Raw genomic sequence first — 19,049 nt, forward strand, 5'->3', positions numbered from 1 at the left:
AAAAAGATATCTCCATTGGCATGAGGCCTTTTGGGGGGAGTTCAAGAGCAAAACCATGAGGGCTTAGGCCCTCTCCGTCTTCCCATGTCAAGTTTCCATACTTGGACTTCTCCGTGCCAAGTCTCCATACTTGGACTTTTCCCATGCCAAGCTCCCTGCTTGGACTTTTCCGAGTCAGGTCACCTCACCTCGGGTCAACCAGGTCAACCTTGACCACGAGTTGCACCCACAATCTCCCAAGCTTGTATTCTTGTCAAACATCAAGATACAACTTTTCTGTTCACGTCAAACATCGTCATAACTCGTCAAACATCAAAACATAACTCGAGTCAAGTCAACTCGAGTCTGGTCAACCAGGTCAACCTTGACCTAAGGTTGCACCAACACTATCAAGGTAAATTGAAAAGCACACGTGGCAGCTAGCCCAAAAGTCTATCATCCTTTAGTTGTGCCCCTCATTTGGAAGAAAAATTCCTACAAATATATCATAGATAGGGATCGAACCGTGGGTGCTTGAGTGATAACCTGAATGTGTTGGTGTAGATTGCACTAACGGTCTAACTTAGATTTTGATGAATGACAAGGGAGTTAAGTTAGGTGTTTTGTGATCTAATTGCTTTACCGAGTATGCAGGAATTGACCAGACATTAGGCTAAAATCTAGTTAGGTCTGCGGGACTAGATAGCTGGTGCAAAGTCTAGATAGGTCAACCGACCGACTGGATATCTGGCAAGAAAATCGGTTGGATCTGTGGGACCAGACAACTGATAGAAATCCAGTTGGGTTTGCGGACCGGACAACTAACATAAAGACCTGGTGGGTCAAGAGGCCAATTAACCGACTGCAAATTGATAAGTAGAGGTAAGTCACTGAAGGAGAGTGACTAAGTGAGGGGGCATCCAGATTGAGGGACAGTAAGCGTCGATCCATGTTAGGTCCATTTTAGATCCCTAATTTGAGACCTTGACTAGTTCCTGGTCTTAGGAGGACAGGAGCTAATTACTACTTTTTATTTTTCACTGTACAAACTTTGTTTTACAGGTTTGATGTTATAGTTTTGTATTAACACAACTTGCATGGCAAAAGAAGCAAAAAACCTTTAGATAAACAATACCCGAAGGCGCCTTCACACTGTTTATAGAAGATACCTTTAATGGCTTGAAGGCGCCTTCTGCAGGATAACTTTTGGATCTCATCGTATATAAGGCATAGCGAAGTCGGGATCATATTTCTCAGGTTGGAGGTGCCTTCAAGCTTATGGAAGGGGCCTTCCACAACTTTTATAAGGGCTATTCAACCAAGCTTCAAGAAAAAACATCCATATAAGCTTCTGTGCGTCCATTTAATGTCCTGATTGCTCCGGCTTCCTGCCGTGACACTGCTACGATGCTTCTGCGCCCGACTGCTACCAAGGAGCTGACCGACACTGAACTTAAGCTGACAATCTTCCAAGGAGTTGAGTAACGATTTGTAATTTGTACATTTTACTACAAGTGCAGGATGTTGCACTTGTTCCCTCTTTTTGTATACTCGATTCTCTTTTTCGGAGGTACCGAAAAAGGTATTTTAGTGTATTGTCCACCGATAGGTCCGCGTGATCTGGGTCTTGGAGTAGGAGTCGCCGAGTCTCAGAACAAAGTAAATTGTTCGTGTCTATTTTGGTTTTCTTACTTGTCGTTTGATTTCTCTATATTTTTCCATTGCACGTACTCGTGTGTTTTTATTTAAATAATAAAACAAGTTTTTGAAAACCACGTAATTCACCCCCTTCTTACGTGCGTATCGATCAAACAGAATGTCCTACCGCGACACCATAGCCCCGGAGACAATTTTGAAAACTCATAGTTAGTCTCATTGACTATCCCTGGGGTGACCAGCTCGGCCCACGGAAGTTTTCTATCGCCCACCAGGGTGAATCAGGAAGCACATGCGATAGTCAGCCCAGAAGCCCAACATCCTTTTGGTTGCGCCTCCCATTTGGAAAAAAAATTTCTACAAATACGTCATAGCTGGGAATCGAACCGCAGGTGCTTGGGTGATAACTTGGATGTCCTACCGTAGCATCATAGCCCCGGAGATAAAAAAAAAGATAATCCCAGTTAGCGTCATCAACTATCCTTGGGGGTGACCGACCAGGTCCTATGAAAATTTCCCACCAACTATCAGAATAAATCAGAGGAAGTATACGAGGCGGTCAACCCAGAAGTCCAACATACTTTGATTACACCCCTTATTTAAAGAAAAAATCTTATAAATATATTATAACTGAGAATTGAATAACGAATACCTAAATGATAACTTATATATCCTACTGTGATATCATAATTCCATTTATTTTTCTGTCCATCGAGAACTTAAGCAAACAAAAATGTTTGATCAGGGAGCTAAAATAACTTTTTCCTAACCAAGGGACTAAGGGCAAAGTTTGAGTTGTGGTTATGACTTTTTGGACAATTTACCGCAATAACAATTTGATAAATTTAGAAATTTACAAGGTCCATAATTTTTTGTATTTTCTACATGCATAAAAAAATTGGGGGGGGGACAAGTCGTACTATTTTTTCACGGCATGGATTTGTTTTGGTTAAGAATGGTGATCAACCATCGCCAGGGACGACGTGACGAGAAGATGAGCGGTTGATGGTTCTCGAAGGAGAAGGCGAGGCTTGACGGCGGCGGAGAGACCGGCTGCCGCTCCTCGGCGCCGTCGTCCTCCGACGGCGCGGGGAGATTGAGATCCAAAACGAAGGCGTTCTTGGTCAACTCCTTCTTCGCTTCCGGCGGCGCGGGCTCGTCCGCGGCGGTGGTTATCCGGCGGTGCCTACGCATGTGACCTCCGAGAGCTTGGCCGGAGGAGAAAGACGTCCTGCAGATGGCGCACTCATGCTCCCTCGGCGACTTCGGTGAGCCAGTAAAGACGGTTCGGCCGGCGCCGTCCTCCGCCGTCGCAGGAGGCGGCAAGTCCTTGGGCTTCTTGTGTCTGGTGCGGTGGCCGCCGAGGGCCTGGAAGGAGCGGAAGCTCTTGCCGCACGTCTTGCAGTCGTACGCGCACTCCCTGCTGGAGAACCTGCGGCCGCCTCCGCTGGCTGCAGCCGGAGTGGAAGAGGACTTCAAATCGGAGGAATCTGAAGGCGGCGGAGAGACGCGCCCCTGCGCGAGGAGGATGAGGCAGCGAGCCATGACCTCCTCCTCCGGGTCGGCGCTGCTGCTGAAGGATTCCGCCGACGAGGAGGATGCGGAAACCGCCGCCCGGAGGCGCTTCGTCTGCTTGCTCTTGATGACCACCGGTGAGAATTCGCCGTGTTTCTTCGCCATGATGTTGCCGTTACTCTGCTCCATGGTTTCCTTCGGCTTCGACGCAACCACAACAGGGCAGGAATAATAAGGGAAGTTGTGAAATTATATATATTTATAGGGAGTGGAAAGCAAGTGTGTTCTGACTTGAGTTGCTCCAACGGATTAAGTGGAAAATGAGGGGTTTATTCGTAAACATGCCTTGTGATGTTTGAGTAATCAGGATCTGTTTGCTTAGGAGGACGGATAGGGAAAGAGAGAAATATATATATATATATATATATATATATATATATATATATATATATATATATATATATATATATATATATATATATATATATATATATATATATATATATATATTTATATAATAGAAAGAGAATTTTGTGATGATAAATTATGCTATTTCTTACTTTGAAATGGTAAATTTGCATGAAATTCTCATTGGTAAACAAAATTTTACATGTAGTCTCAGTGGTAAAAATCTTTGTTTCCACTCTCTAGTCAAATATATTTATCTAATTACCCTTTATATTTTTAAATATAAAAAGTTTAAAAATAAGTTATAATTCCTCTTAAATTTAATACATTAAACTAGAATATAGTATATTTTCTATCAAATTGAGCACGATTCTTTTTACACCTTAATTAGATAGAAAATATACTAAATTTTCTTTAAATGGTACTCAATTGGATGGAAAATATATTAAGTTTTCTTTAAATGATGCTGAATTTAGGAAGAATTATATTAAGCAGGAAAAAAGACATGCTCAATTTAATAGAAAATATACTTGATTCTAGTTTAAAATAATAAATTTAATAGGAATTATACTCGTTTTAAAACTATTTGTACCTAAAAAATATGAGAGATAATTTTGATAGAAAATATACTATGATTCTTGTATAAAGTGCTGACTTTAAGAGGAATTGTACTCATTTTAGTATATTTTCTATGAAATTGAGTATGATTCTTTTTCCACCTCAATTGGATAGAAAGTATACTAGATTTTCTTTAAATGGTACTCAATTGGATGTAAAATATACTAGATTTTCTTTAAATGGTGTTGAATTTAGGAGGAATTATATTAAAGTAGGGAAAAAATCATACTCAATTTAATAGAAAATATACTTTAAGTGCTTACTTTAAGAAGAATTATACTCATTTTTAAATCTTTTGCAAATAAAAAAAAAAATCTGAGGGACAATATTTACATGAAGGAGTTGAAACATATAAAACTTTGCTTGCAAGAAATGGAAACAAAGTTTTTATGATTGGGGACTACATGCAAAGTTAAAGTTACGATTGAAAATTTTTCTCTAATTTACCAAATATTTATTCATTTTGTAAATGAAATGACAGATTAATAACCCTAAACTTCAAGTTATTTACTCTCAAAAGCTTCAAAATAATATAGCTATAAGCCTATAACTCTATCTAACTTTGAAACTAACATATATATCTGGTTAATTACGTTTGCTCTTATACCAACTCGAACTCATACTAGAAAAAAAAAGAAACATTAACTAGGTCAGATAACTTCAAACTTGGGATGAACACGAACTTATATTCAAAGTTGCCCGAACGTATACTCAACTCGAGCTCTCAGTAATATCATCCAAATGTCTTCTAGCTTCGACACAAGAGCTTTCTAAATCTTGTCATTTCATTACGTAACTGATTCTGTCCGAAAATGAGAGAGTGGAAAGCTGGGGATGTGGTTGCTATGCCGACTGACTGTAAAATGCGCTCCACTCTGTAAAATAAGTAACGTCAGTGTCGAGCCAGAGAAGGGGTTCCCGACGATGGTCCTTCGACGCTCAAATCAGTCACCGAAAGTGTATAAGGAAGCGGAGAAACAGTAACGCAAGCGCCAACAATAATAATACGTACCTCCACCGGTGATGGACCCCCTTTATATAGAATCCTGGTGGGCAACGTGCATGCTCCTCGAGGCATGAGCACGTTCTCCAATATGTCCTATGAAGGGACATGTCAGGAAAGCACCTTTCACATCATACCTTAACAGGGAATACATATCCTTGACAAGACAGTAGAAGCTTCTGCCATACAATCTGCTTGTCAACTATGTCACGTGTCAGTGACATTATCTCCCAGAAGAATATCGAGAGATACGACAATGATCCCGCTGCTTGGCCGAGCGGGGTAACCGCTCGGCCGACACTCCTCCTCTCCGTTGATGGTCAGGTCCCGCTGTTTGGCCGAGCGGGCCAGGATAGCCGTGCAGCCGGGACTCCTCCGCTCTGTTGGTTTCAGAGAGATGATAAGTGTTGATACAATATTCCCTAGGTCAAGGTTGACCTGATTAACTAAGCTTGAGAAGGCTCAAGCTTGAGTCATGATGTTTGGGTTTCGATATTTGATAATACATGGAGACTGATAATACATGGAGATTGTAGGTGCAATCGTTCATTTGGGGAGATTGTTGATACAATTCTCCTCTTGTCAAGGTTGACCAGTTAGATGTGAAGAAGAGTCAAGTAGGTCAATACTGGCTGGATACTTGACTGAGAAGTCCTAGTGAGTGAAGCTAGGCAGATGGGAAACCCTAGTGAGTGAAGCTAGGTGAAAGTCTTGTGAGTGAAGTCAGGCAGATGGGAAGTCCTGGTGAGTAAAGCTAGGCAGAAAGGAAGTCCTGGTGAGTGAAGCCAGACACATGGAAATTCATGTGGGTCAAGGTTGACTGGACACCTGGTATTGAGAAGTCCAAGTAGGTCAAAGGGTTGACCGGATAGTTGGCACGAGGAGAAAAGTCCAAGTGGGTCAAAGAGATTGACTGGACACTTGGTGAGGAAGTCCTAGCAGGACGAGGGTGACCGGATGCTAGGCATGATGTCCCAACAAGTCATGGTTGACCAGATGTTGGGTTTTTGGGGCTTGGGACTTGATTAGGGCAACTTAAGTTGAAATCAATCGATCGATTGAATCATGCCCAATCGATCGGTTGATCGATTGGGTGTGTCCCGCGACAAACTCTCCTCCCAATCGATCCACTGATCGATTGGGAAGCTAGGTTTGTCGCACAGAAGCCCTCCCAATCGATCGGGCGATCGATTGGAGTACTGGAAAATCGCAAGACATGTTGAATCGATTGGACAATCGATTCAAATGATTTCCAAGAGCACAGAGGCGTTCTGGATCGATCGACCGACCGATCCAAAGTCTCCCCAATCAATTGGGAGCAATCAATCGATTGGGATCCGACCGTTGGCACTGGATAAAGCCGTTGCGAGCGTTTTCTTCATTAGACTTTCGCCCGATTCTTTTCCGATCCTTACAGCAATTTCTCTAGAGCTCACCGCCAATTCTTGAAGCTTCTTGGAGCAAGGTGTTCTTGCACTTCCAAGGTCAAGAGGCATTCCAAACAAGAAGGAGAAGCTAGCTAGGGTTCAGTGTGTAAAATCTTGTAAGATTTACTTGTATTTGCTTCTTCTTTTTCTTCTTGTTGTTGTGTGAGTTTGTACGAGGCTTCTTCGCCTCCGGCTGCAACCGAGAAGGAGTGTTTTCATAGTGGAGAATGCTCATGTGTGTGGATCCTTGGATTAGTCACCTCTTCTTGAGGTGGACACCAAGTAAATCCTTGTGTTAGCGTTGTATTTTTGTCTCTTGTACATTCCGCTGCATATCATCATCAAAAAGCAAGCTATAACGAGAGAGCGATGAGCTATTCACCCCCCTCTAGCACATTTCGACCTTAACAAGTGGTATCAGAGCAAGGTCGCTCTTCACCGGAATCATCACCGGAAGGGGCAATAAAGCTAGAGGGCAAAGAAGTTGAAACAAATTCAAAAGTCGAAGACTTCATCAAAAGACTCAACTTCAAGATGGAATTCCGAGATGAACTCGGATTCGACACAAGTGTGCCTTCACCATTCACAATGATGAGCTTCGATTCTTGGAAATCAAGAATAAAATTTTTTCTTATGATGGAGATAGAACAATGGTTTGTTCTAATGGAAGGCTTCGAAGCTCCAAGAAATTCAAAAGGCAAGACTCTCAAGAGGAGCAAATAGAGCCAAGAGCAAATTCAAAGGAGCAAATTCAAAGGAGCAAATGGAAATCAAGAATTGAAAATGTTCTTATGATGGAGATAGAGCAATGGTTTGCTCTAATGGAAGACTTCGAAGCTCTAAGAAATTCAAAAGGCAAGACTCTCAAGAGGAGCAAATGGAGCCAAGAGCAAATTCAAAGGAGCGAGGCAAATGACAAAGTGACCAAGCTATTGGTCAATTTATTGTCAAGTAATATTTTGGCTCAAATTGGAGAGTATAAAGACGGCAAAGAGCTTTGGAGCAAATTGGCGAAGATTCATGAGATCCCCTCCACTGTACAAAATAAAAAAGGATCCAAAGAGGGTGACTTAGTGGATCAAGAACAAGAGCAAGAGGACTCCGAAGTTGAGAGATGTTCAACTTCCAAAGAAGAAGTCCAAGAAGCCTCATCTTCAAGGGAATGCAACCAAAAGAGCAAGGAAGGAGCATATTCCTTGTTCCATGTACAAGATGAAGATGATGAAGCCTCCACCTCTAGGATCGAGGGGGAGAGACCTTCATTGACACCGGATCAAGAAGAAGGAGAAGCTTCTACATCTGGGTGAAGTGGAGAAGAAGATGATGCATCCTCCAAAAAATCAAGAGACATCAAATGGAGGATCAAGTGTCATCCCTACATGCAAAGGTATAATTATTTCAATTAAAAATAAAAATCATATTATATGTTTTGAGTGTAGGGAACATGAGCACTACAAGAGTAAGTACCATAAATTGGCCAAGAAGAAGGGTCAGTGGCACCAAAGGGTAAGGAGAAGCCCAAGGAGACCACCCCCACAACAAAGAAGAGCAATGAACACATTGTGTGCTTCTTGTGTTATCAAAAAAGATATTATCGGAGCCAATGCCCAAAGGGGAAGAAGGCGATTAAAGTCAAGGGGGGAAGCACAAGTAAATGGGGAGCTCCAAGGTAAAATCCAATGTATCATTTATTAAGTCTATCCCCTTGAATTATGATAAAAAAACATGTTAATTCTAGCATATATCATTTTAATGCTATTTACCATAAAAATAGGAAGCATGATAGAATTAAGGAGAATTATGTATCCTATCATGCTAAAACCACTCAACCTAAGGTTAGAAGGGTAGAAAATAATTTAGGTAATAAGTCTAAGGATTTTAAGTATTTGCCTAAGAAAAAGAAAAATCAAAGTGTTAGTGAAAAATCTAAGGCTGAGGTATTATGGAGAGAAAATCAAGTTTTGAATAGCTCATCGTGCTTGTCGTTGCTTGCTTCTTGGTGATGATATGCAGCGGAAAATACAAGAAACACAATTACAACGCTAACACAAGGATTTACTTGGTATCCACTTCAAGAAGAGGTGACTAATCAAAGGATATACACACGACACACACTCTCCACTATGAAAACACTCCTTTATGGTAACTATCAAAGTCGGAGAAGCCCTACAACACTCTCAGTACAAGAAGAAAGAAAAGGAAACAAATACAATTGAAATCTTACAAGATTTACACTTGAAATCCTAACCCTAACTTCTTTTTCTTGTCATAGATCACCTCTTGACTTGGATGTGCACAAGCACTTGCCTCCAAGAACCTTCAAGAACTGGCGGTGAGAGCTCGAAGAGTTGCTGTGAAGATATGAGATGAATCGGGCGAAGAGATGAAAGAGCTGTGCGAAGAAGAACACTAGCCAATGGATATAATCTGTGCCAACGGTCAGATTCCAATCGATTGGATTGCTCCTAGTTGATTGGGGAGGCTTTGGATCGATCTGTCGATTGATCCAGAGCGCCTTTGTGCTCTCTGGAAATCGATCGATAGATCGATTTAGGGTTCTCGCACGATTTCCAATGCTCCAATCGATCGCTCGATCGATTGGAGGCTCCCAATCGATCGAGTGATCGATTGGGAGAGCTTCTGTGCGACAAATACAGCTTCCTAATCGATTCACTGATCGATTGGGAGGAGAATTTATCGCGGGACGCACCCAATCGATCGGTTGATCGATTGAATCAGCTTGAATTGCTCTAATCAAGTCCCAAGCCCCTAAAACCCAACATCTGGTCAATCATGACCTATTGGGACATCATGCCTAGCATCCGGTCACCCTCAACCTGCTAGGACTTCCTCACCAAGTGTCCGGTCAATCCCTTTAACCCACTTGGACTTTTCCTCCTCGTGCCAAGTATCTGGTCAACTCTTTAACCTACTTGGACTTCTCAACACCAGGTGTCCGGTCAACCTTGACCCACCTGGATTTCCACGTGTCTGGCTTCACTCACTAGGACTTCCCTTCTGCATAGCTTCACTCACTAGGACTTTCTATCTGCCTGACTTCACTCACAAGGACTTTCACCTAACTTCACTCATTAGGGTTTCCCATCTGCCTGGCTTCACTCACCAGGACTTTCACCTAATTTCACTCACTAGGATTTTCATACTGCCTAGCTTCACTTACTAGGTCTTTCACCTGACTTCACTTACCAGGATTTTCCCAACTGCCTAGCTTCACTCACCAGAACTTCTTAGTCAAGTATCCAGTCAGTCTTGACCTACTTGACTCTTCTTCACATCTAATTGAGCAGCCTTGACCAGAGGAGAATTGTACCCACAATCTCCCCAAATGAACGATTGCACCTGCAATCTCCATGTATTATCAGTTTCCATGTATTGTCAAATATCAAAACTCAAACATCAAGACTCAAGCTTGAGCCATGTCAAGCTTAGTCAACTAGGTCAACTTTGACCTAGGGAATATTGCACTAACAAACTTCTACTCCAAGGCCCACACTAGTTGAGTGTTTACTTTAATCAATTAACTAATTTAATAAATTGGAGAATTACAAATACAATAATTAAAATTATACCAACAACTAAGAATAAGAAATTTCGGGCTTCTGATTGTCGGAATCATGCTATGGCTTCGTCGGATCGTCTTTGGAGCAGCACGCGAGAGAAAGATTATGAAGATCGGTTGTATTCTTGCATATGCTCGAACCAACCTTTTATGGACTGCTGAAGGCGCCTTCAACCCCCTTGAGGCGCCTCCTGCTCGGATTTCTATCGTCAAATCCTCGGTACTGATAAGCTCCACTTTCTGGGAACTCCATCTGTTCGAAGGCGCCTTAAGCTCATAGATGGCGCCTTCCATTCGGTATATATCCAAGGCGCCTTCACTCCTCTCCCTGCGGACCTTCCGCCAAGCCACCCGTGACACCTCCAATCATCCCATAAGCGCTTTGAACAATGTTCATCCGAGCTTAAAAAATGCTTTTCACTCCCTGCAAGATACGTTAATCCAAAATACCAAACATACCATACAAAATAAAGTTAGCACAATAAAATATGAATAATAGAACTTATTGGCAGTCTCCAGATTGTCTAGTTCTGACTTTCGGATTTTCTAAAATTCCTAGGTCGAACCGACACCTACTGTTATCTTAACAGGGAACGTGTTCTCACCTATTCCTCTCAGGAGAAATTACCTTTTGCTAGACCGGTCTACCAGACTGTTTGGACTTTTACTCAGCGTCCGAGATTTTAAGACTTTATGTTGAACGTCTGATCCACAACCTGTCCAGTCTTCCACCTGACGCTCGTGACTCCCAGGATTTTCACCTAGAGTCCTTGACTCTAGAATTTCTTTCAAAGTTCTTGACACACCAAGATTTCGGCCAGTCCCTTGGATTAGGAAATTTCATTGTCTAACCGCAACTAGGATTTTTCACTTGCCTAACCACTGCTAAAATTTTCCACCTGCCTAGTATTAATTAGGACTTTTTTTTTGCCTAAGATCACTTAAAACTTTCCTGTAAACTCAATTAACCTTGTTAGACAATAGAAAACCTTAATTTTGAACCTTTTACAATAATCAAAATTTAGATTCAATCGTTTGATCTTTTTTACATGAATATATATATATATATATATATATATATATTAGTTATTTTATAACCGCTATAATACTAATGTAATACTCTTATAGTAGTTATTTAGTAGTAGTAGTTGTTGTAAGTATTTTAAAATGATTTTAATTAATTTAAAATGATTTTATTTAAGTTCAAGTTTTTTTTATGAAATTGATAAAAAATATTTTTATATAATTTTTTTTTTGAATAAAATAAAATAATTAATTTTAATTAAAGAGTGGCTGGTACAATAATATTGAAATAAGAGATATTTTTGGTACAAAATATATGGTGGAATATTTTTGATTTTTTTTTTTTTGTGGTTGACAAAGGAGGTCATTTAGAAGAGTTACATATTTTAGAACGTTTACCCAACAAGAATAAAAAAATTAATTACAAACCAACAATTTAAAAATAAATAATTCAATCAATTAATTTTAGTGAGAAAGTAGTGGAGGTGACGGTGCTAGGGGACGTCTACATATCTTATCAATAAATATGAAGCATCTCTTGCCGTCACTCTCTCCAACTGCTTCTGAGAGAAACACAGCTGAGCTGCAAATTTTCCATTTTTTTTAAATTTGAATTTAGCAATTAATGATTTAAAAGACTAATTTAATGACTCATTTTGATCTAAAATCTTTCGTATGTGAGTTCGAATGCATCCAAATTATATATTCGAGAGGACTGAATATGAATAAACGAGTTGATAAGTATAAATTAGCTCATTTTTATGGCGAAAATGACTTCATAACCACTTTTTTTTCTTTAGATTTTTTTATTCAATACTTTTCAAAATTTAGGAAAAAATTACCATCTCTCTAGGTTAGAACACATATAGGGAAAGAGATCAACAATCACTATCGATCCATCGCAACTACCATTCGTATACATAGATCCTAAAGCATCTAATTTCAAAGGCATTGATGCTCTATAAGCCTAATTAAGTATAAAGGAACGAAATGGAGGATCCAAGGAGCACCATAGATGTCGAAGAGAGTGGTGTGACCTACACTCAAGAAAAGCCCATTTTCACGATTGGTTCATCGGTCAAGTTGATTCGCGAGTCGCTTAAGACTAAGAAGATCACAAGAACAGCCTTTTTGAGTTCTATACCATATCGAAAAAATTGCAATGTAAGAAGATTACAAGAACAACCTTTTCACTTATCTTATTTCATAGGATCTTATAAGTAAGCACCAAATTAAAGAGTCTAGCATAAGGTATACATGGAAGGCGAATGACTCTACAACTTTGGCGACACGGCTTGCCGAGCTAGAGTTATGAGGTCCTTCCTCAAAATTTTGCCGGCGGGTGATCTCGGAACGGTGCCTATGAAGGCAACTCTCCTGATCTTCTTATAGGGTGCCACCTGATTCAGTTTCAGTAGGTCAATTACCTAACAATGAAATTAGGATTTTAGAATTTGAAATTTAGTGTTTATTACCTGAGAAGCAACAAACTGCATCACCTCCTCACTTGTCAGTCGACTATCACTCGCTCTCACCACAAAAGCCATGGGCACCTGCCCTGCCTCCTCGTCCTCCAACCTGCAATATCACCACCACATCTTTCTCGTTACGACGAACAACAAGGCGGTTGTATGTGTTCGCGGGCTTATAACAATTCTTTTCAAATTCTTGCATTAGGATTCATGTTTGATAGGTGTATTAGTTATGCGATTTAGAGAGCGATGTGCTAGTAATTGGTATGAGTACGAAGGAGGTAGGAGACGAAGACTCACGGCACGACCGCGGCATCGAGTATGTGAGGGTGTGTTGCAAGCAGAGCCTCCAACTCTGTTGGGGTAACCTGCAATCCAATTCACAATTCAATGAAACATCCAAGTGAGCTAGGGAGTTTGAATTCGTATCGCATCCAATGTGGCGGGAAGAATTGTCGATAAGATTTTGAATTTGTTAGTTTGAGATGGAGGTGAGCTCACCTGGTAGCCGTTGGGCTTGATGAGCTCCTTGATGCGGTCGACTATGAACAAGTAGCCGTCCTCGTCGAAGTAGACCAAGTCGCCGGTCCTGAGCCACCCGCCGTCCGCCACCGCCTCCGCCGTCGCCACGTCATTGCCCAGGTAGCCCCACATCACCGTGGCCCCCCTCAGCCATAGCTCCCCCACCCCTCCCGGCCCCTCCGCCTTCCCTGTCGCCGGCGCCACCACCCTAGCCTCGAATCCCGGCAGCAGCTGCCCCACGCCCCTGCCTTCAGGTCGAGTCGATGCAGCTGCCGCGAACGTCGCCGCCCCGCACGTCTCCGTCAGGCCGTACCCCTCCCTCAGCTCCACCCACGGGTACCGGCGCCGGAACCCCCTCGCGGACGCCGGAGGCATCGCCGCCGCCCCGGTGCCGATGCGTCTCAGCCCCGACAAGTCCCAATTTTGGGGGGACTTTGCCATCGCTGTCACCACCGGCGGCACCGCCGGTATGTTGGTCACCCCGTGACGCGCCACCGCTTCCATAGCCGCCGCTAGCTCGAACCGCGGCATCACTACCACTCTCGCGCCCGTCGTGGGCAGGCCCAGCGCGAAGAAGACCAGGCCGTACACGTGGCTCATGGGGATGAAGGCGAGGTAGACGTCGCCGTCGGAGCCGCTCGCCTCTGACGCCCACCGGAGCAACGACACCGCCGCGATGAGGTTCCCGTGGGTAAGCACAGCTCCCTTGGGCGACCCCGTCGTCCCCGATGAGTACAGCACCGCAGCGGGATCGGATTGCCGCCGTCCCGACGGCGTCGCCGCCATGGGGTCGCCCCACTCCATCATCTCCTCGGCCGACGGAAGCGCCTCATGGGTGGCGTCGGGCGGGGACGGTCGGCGGGTGAGGAGGGTGGGGAGCCCGGCGGCAGCGGTCTTGTGGGCCTCCTCGGGTGCAGCGATGGCGATGGAGGCGCCGGAGTCACGGACCTGGCGGACAACGTCGGCGGTGGTACAAAGTGGACTGGCGGGGCAGAGTACGGCGCCGGCTGCGAGCACGGCGAGGGCAATAACAGGGTAAAGGACAGAATTCGGAGCGAGGAGGAGCACGACATCGCCGGGGCGGATGCCGAGGCCAAGGCTGAGTGCAGCAGCAAGGGAGAGAACAGAGCGACGTAGATCGGAGAAGGAGAGGCCCTGGCCGGAAGCCAAGTCGAGGAAAGCGAGTCGGTCGGCAGGCGGGAGTAGCGAGAGCACGAAGGAGGCAGCGTCGAGGGGGAAATCAGAGGACGGGAGATGGCGAGGGGAGAGGCGATGAAGAGAACGAAAGACGCCGGAATCGGCGCAGAAGCCGCTCCTCTGACAGTCCTCCGCCGCCATCACCTCCTCGCCCGCAAGGTGTTCGGCCATATGCTCGTAAGAAACAAGAACACAGCGTTGAAATTAATAGGTAGAGGAGGAATAACATAAAGCCAATAAATTTATTTATATAAATTGTCCAAAAACAATAATAGAAATATTAAAAAAATTATACAATCATAATAATAATTATAAATATAGTAATATAATAGATTTAGAAATATTATTTTTTTCTATTTGATTCATGTCAATTACCAAATATAATAAATCATAATTAATTGAAATCAATTAGAGATTATTTCTATTATTGTCGTTGGAGTGCTAACTTGATGAAACATTGTCTAGATAATGACTTAGTAAATATATCAACAATTTGATTTTTCGTAGAGATATAAGAAATCAAAAGTTGTTGAGTGCCACACGCTCGCGAACAAAATGAAAATCAATCTCTACATGCTTAGTACGAGCATGAAAAATAGGATTTACCGCAAGATAAGTTACTATAATATTATCACACCATATTTTAGGCGTAGCAGTTGAGAAAAAGTGTAATTTTGGAAGAAGAGATTGTAGCCAAATAATTTCTGATGTTGCGTTAGCGATAGTTTTATATCCAATTTTAGTACTCGAGCGAGAGACTATAGATTGTTTCTTTGAAAGCCAGGAAACAATATTCCGCCCAAGAAATATAGCATAACCACTAGTAGAATGTCTATCTTCGGGAGATCCAGCCCAATCTACATCATTGTAGGCAATCAACTCTCGTAGAGACTGACGATATAAAAGAAGACCATGTAGAATAGTTCCTTTGAGATATCGAAGAATTCTCTTAACACATTCTCAATTATGATGTTCAGTAGGAGCATACATAAATTGACAGACACGATTCACAGTGAAAGTAATATCGGGTCGTGTAATTGTGACATATTGTAGGGCACCAACAATACTACGATAGATCTGGGGGTCAGATATCGAAGAGGAGGATGAAGGTACAGTGAAACCACTCTCAATGATTGGTGTGGAGATAGGACGTGCACCATTCATTTTAACTCATTGTAGGAGCCCAGTAATGTATTTGTTTTGAGAGAGAAGACAACCTTCAGAATGTGAGAGAAACTTTATGTTAAGGAAAAAACGAGCATTGCCAAGATCCCGAATAGAAAACTCTTGACGGAGAAGATATAGTAAAGTAGTAATGTCATTTTGATCACTACCAACTAGTAATATATCATCTACATAAATCAGAACAAATATTGAAAATTCCTCATTACATTTGTAGGATAAGAAAGAGTCTATTTTGAGCTAGAAAATCCCTGAGTATGAAGTCAGGTAGATAGACGATGAAACCATACACGAGGTGCTTGTCGAAGATCATATATAGACTTCTGAAGTTGATACACATATATTGAAAGTTGTAGGTGGATGAATCTAGGAGGTTGCTCCATATAAACAGTTTCTTTAAAGTGTCCATGAAAGAAAACATTGGAAACATCTAATTGACGTATTTGCCAATTGAAGCTTACAACTATAGATAGTAGCAATCTGATAGTTGTAATTTTGATGACTGAACTAAAAGTATCATTGAAGTCAATACCTAACTGTTGATTAAAACTTTTAGTAATAAGATGATTTTTGTAACGTTCAATAAAATTATCTATATGATACTTAATTCGATAAATCTATTTAGAACCGATAATATTAGATGAAATACGAAGGACTACACTTTAGATTACATTAGAAAAAAAACATCAAATTTTATAATCACCATAGCACGTTTTATGTAAAATTAGAAGGTTCTTCGATGAGCTTTCAATTCTATATATTAAAACGGAGGGAAAAGACAAAGTTCTGGACTTTGGACGTTGAAACCGTTGCATGTCGTATTAAATTTCTATATATTAATTAATACTTTATTTATTTATTTAATAAAAATTGTTTTTGTCCTTTTCTTTTCATGCCGGCAGTTTATCTATATATATAAACAGTTGCATGTCCGGCCATGGATTCTCATGTGTAAAATTCGGCCGATTGAAACGATTGTTTGTTGGGCTGGGTATGGTCCAGGCCCCATCGGCCCATTTAGATAATATGCTAAATGGGGTCCAACACACACTATCATGGACGGGTATTTTAATAAAATAATGAAAATTAAATAAAAAATAAGAATAAATATAAAAAGAATTATAAAAATCGGATGAAATTTATTTATTTATTTTTTTTTAAAAAAAAATATAGCTCGACCTACAATCGAGTTGAAAATTGGGCCAAGCCTAATGGAAACCAACTCTTTTAATAAACACAGGAAATATAAATCCCTTTATTCCCTCGATTACTTAGATTATACGAGACTTAGATAAATCCAAGTCGAGATTAGTAATTTTAAACTTCGAAAACATGATACAAACAATGTGCCAAATACCTATCTGATTGTGCAACATGTACTAATTAACTCCCACTTCTTTAAGCAACACCAACCTTTTTTTTTTTCAATTACCTTAATGATGATCAAGAGTGGCTTTACTCTTTCCTTAGTCCCTTCTTTGACTGATCCATCATAGCTTTAGTTCTTTGAATTTAGACTCAAAAGTTAGCAAAACATGCTTTTTTACCAACATTTTGAGCATTTAATTGATTGATGTAAGTCTATCACTTGGGTACCAATTATGTTTAGGGGCACATTTTGAGTATTCAATTGATGGTAGTAAAAGATGATTATAATCATCTAAGATGTCTCTCACAATCCGTCCCCTAAGTTGTTATGTAAAGGTATAGTCAACCGTCAAATTGACTAGGAGATGTGAGGAGTTTTTTATAGGTAGCAAATGGTGAAATTGTCACCTTGGCGGCATTTCCAGGGTGGTCCCTCATTATCTGAAAGGGAGAGAAATCACGGGGGGCTTCGTCCAACAACAGTACAACGTATGCAAGGAGGGGTTGAGGTAACGGGTAGAACATTCTGCACCCACTGAGAGTGAACATCAGGCATGTTGACAATAATACCCTTGTATGAATCAACTACACTAACCCATGAGGGCTAAGAGGAGTTTTTTTTTTTTACTCCAACCCATGAGGACAAAGAAAAGGCTTTTTGGCACCACAATAAAGGAGTTTGAACAATGTTTGAAGTGTATTATTTATCAAATTAATTAGTATCTGTTAAACAATCATTGGTGTTAATTTCAAGCAACTTGCTTGTGTTATGTTCGTATTTGTTTCTATATCTACGATAAGTTTGATATGTCTCTCCGTTTGGTTCGTAAAATGAAACACATAGACTTCAAATCGATATTGATACCAAAGTAATTAATGTATGTCAAATGGCAATAAGCTTCACAAAATTCAGCCTTTTCGTTTCATTTTTGTTTATATATCGTACACCATCGACAAGCCTAATCGGTCGTCATGAAGGACTAACAAATGTCTCTTGTTTGAACTCACTCATGTGGCCTCTCATGCACAATTAAGGTAGCCAAATGCAACAGAATGAAGATCATCCATATCCTGATATGTCGATCTCATTGCATTGGCTTGTAGGTCGAGTGAAGTCACCGTGCACGATGAATTAGCATCGGTGGTAATCGAGAACTGATTGTCGTAGCTCGTATATGAATGCTGAGAAGATTGGAAGGAATTCGAATTGAGAAGCACATCCTCAAGGTGCAACATGACTTCAGGGTTCATATTGGTATCTGAAACCGAAGATTGAGTTATGCTCATTTCGCGGGCGAATAAATAGTCTAATTCGCCTGTGTGATGTTGTGGGAGCTTGTTATTCAGCTCATCTTCTTCAAGTCTCGATGTCGAAGAGTAACTTTGCGCTGTTTGAGCCTTTAACGATTCTATTTGCGCCTCCAAAGTTACAACCTATACAAAAAACAAGGTAGGAAACCAATATCAACTTTAATCAAACAAAACCAAATTCATCCTTAAAATGATAAGGATGTAGTATAGATCGAACTGCATTACTTGTTTGTACTAAATTGGCACTCACTTGTTGTTGCAACGCGAAGATGTGTGCCACGCAACCGTAAATAGGATCTTGCAGCCTGGCTTGAGCCTCGTAGGAGATGGTGAGGGCGGCTTCGGACCGTTGGGAAGCCGGGAGGTGGAGGAGGAGCTTCGAGAAGTTGCTCGCCCCGAACACTTTGTGGATAGCCTCAAAATGAGCAGCACCTTGGTCATGGCAGAAGTAGGGAGCAAACACACATCCTCTCACACACTTTCTCCTCAAGAACTTGCATGCACCACAAGGAGAGCCAAACCCTACCATCTTGAGCTATACTACTCAAACTTAATTGATGAATATCAATTGTTTTCTCGCCTAGGGTTTGTGATGAATCACCATCTCATTATAAACATTAGAAGGTGGAGGTAGAGGTGGAGGTGGAGATCATTTTTTGGCGATTAATATATTGAAGTTGGTCTCCTTAATGGCCTGCATTAGCCATTTTTCATATAAAAACATTATCTACAATTCTTTGAGTTATTTAGTAGTTTGTTTTTTTGCTCAACATTTCCGCATTCCTTCC

At 41.4% G+C, this 19,049-nt stretch overlaps 3 protein-coding genes across 3 annotated transcripts; all 3 read right to left on the reverse strand.

Annotated features, from left to right (window-relative positions):
• Positions 1–2,554: 2,554 nt before the first annotated feature.
• On the reverse strand, positions 2,555–3,536 carry LOC121987926 (zinc finger protein ZAT5-like). Its single transcript, XM_042541628.1, has one exon. It carries the CDS (start codon positions 3,337–3,339, stop codon positions 2,563–2,565), a length of 777 nt encoding a protein of 258 aa, XP_042397562.1. The 5' UTR covers positions 3,340–3,536; the 3' UTR covers positions 2,555–2,562.
• An 8,878-nt stretch (positions 3,537–12,414) lies between these two features.
• Positions 12,415–14,541, reverse strand: LOC121987117 (4-coumarate--CoA ligase-like 5). The gene is made up of 4 exons (XM_042541015.1): positions 13,183–14,541; positions 12,982–13,049; positions 12,685–12,787; positions 12,415–12,609 (listed from the first exon to the last, which is right to left on the reverse strand). Exons 1-4 carry the CDS (start codon positions 14,539–14,541, stop codon positions 12,484–12,486), a joined length of 1,656 nt encoding a protein of 551 aa, XP_042396949.1. The 3' UTR covers positions 12,415–12,483.
• A 3,327-nt stretch (positions 14,542–17,868) lies between these two features.
• LOC121986285 (LOB domain-containing protein 29-like) lies at positions 17,869–18,837 on the reverse strand. The gene is made up of 2 exons (XM_042540161.1): positions 18,512–18,837; positions 17,869–18,384 (listed from the first exon to the last, which is right to left on the reverse strand). The coding sequence occupies exons 1-2, from the start codon at positions 18,788–18,790 to the stop codon at positions 17,971–17,973; spliced, it is 693 nt and encodes a 230-aa protein (XP_042396095.1). The 5' UTR covers positions 18,791–18,837; the 3' UTR covers positions 17,869–17,970.
• Positions 18,838–19,049: the final 212 nt, after the last annotated feature.

Source organism: Zingiber officinale, chromosome 5B, assembly GCF_018446385.1.
Source record: "Zingiber officinale cultivar Zhangliang chromosome 5B, Zo_v1.1, whole genome shotgun sequence".
Classification (NCBI taxonomy): Eukaryota; Viridiplantae; Streptophyta; class Magnoliopsida; order Zingiberales; family Zingiberaceae; genus Zingiber; species Zingiber officinale.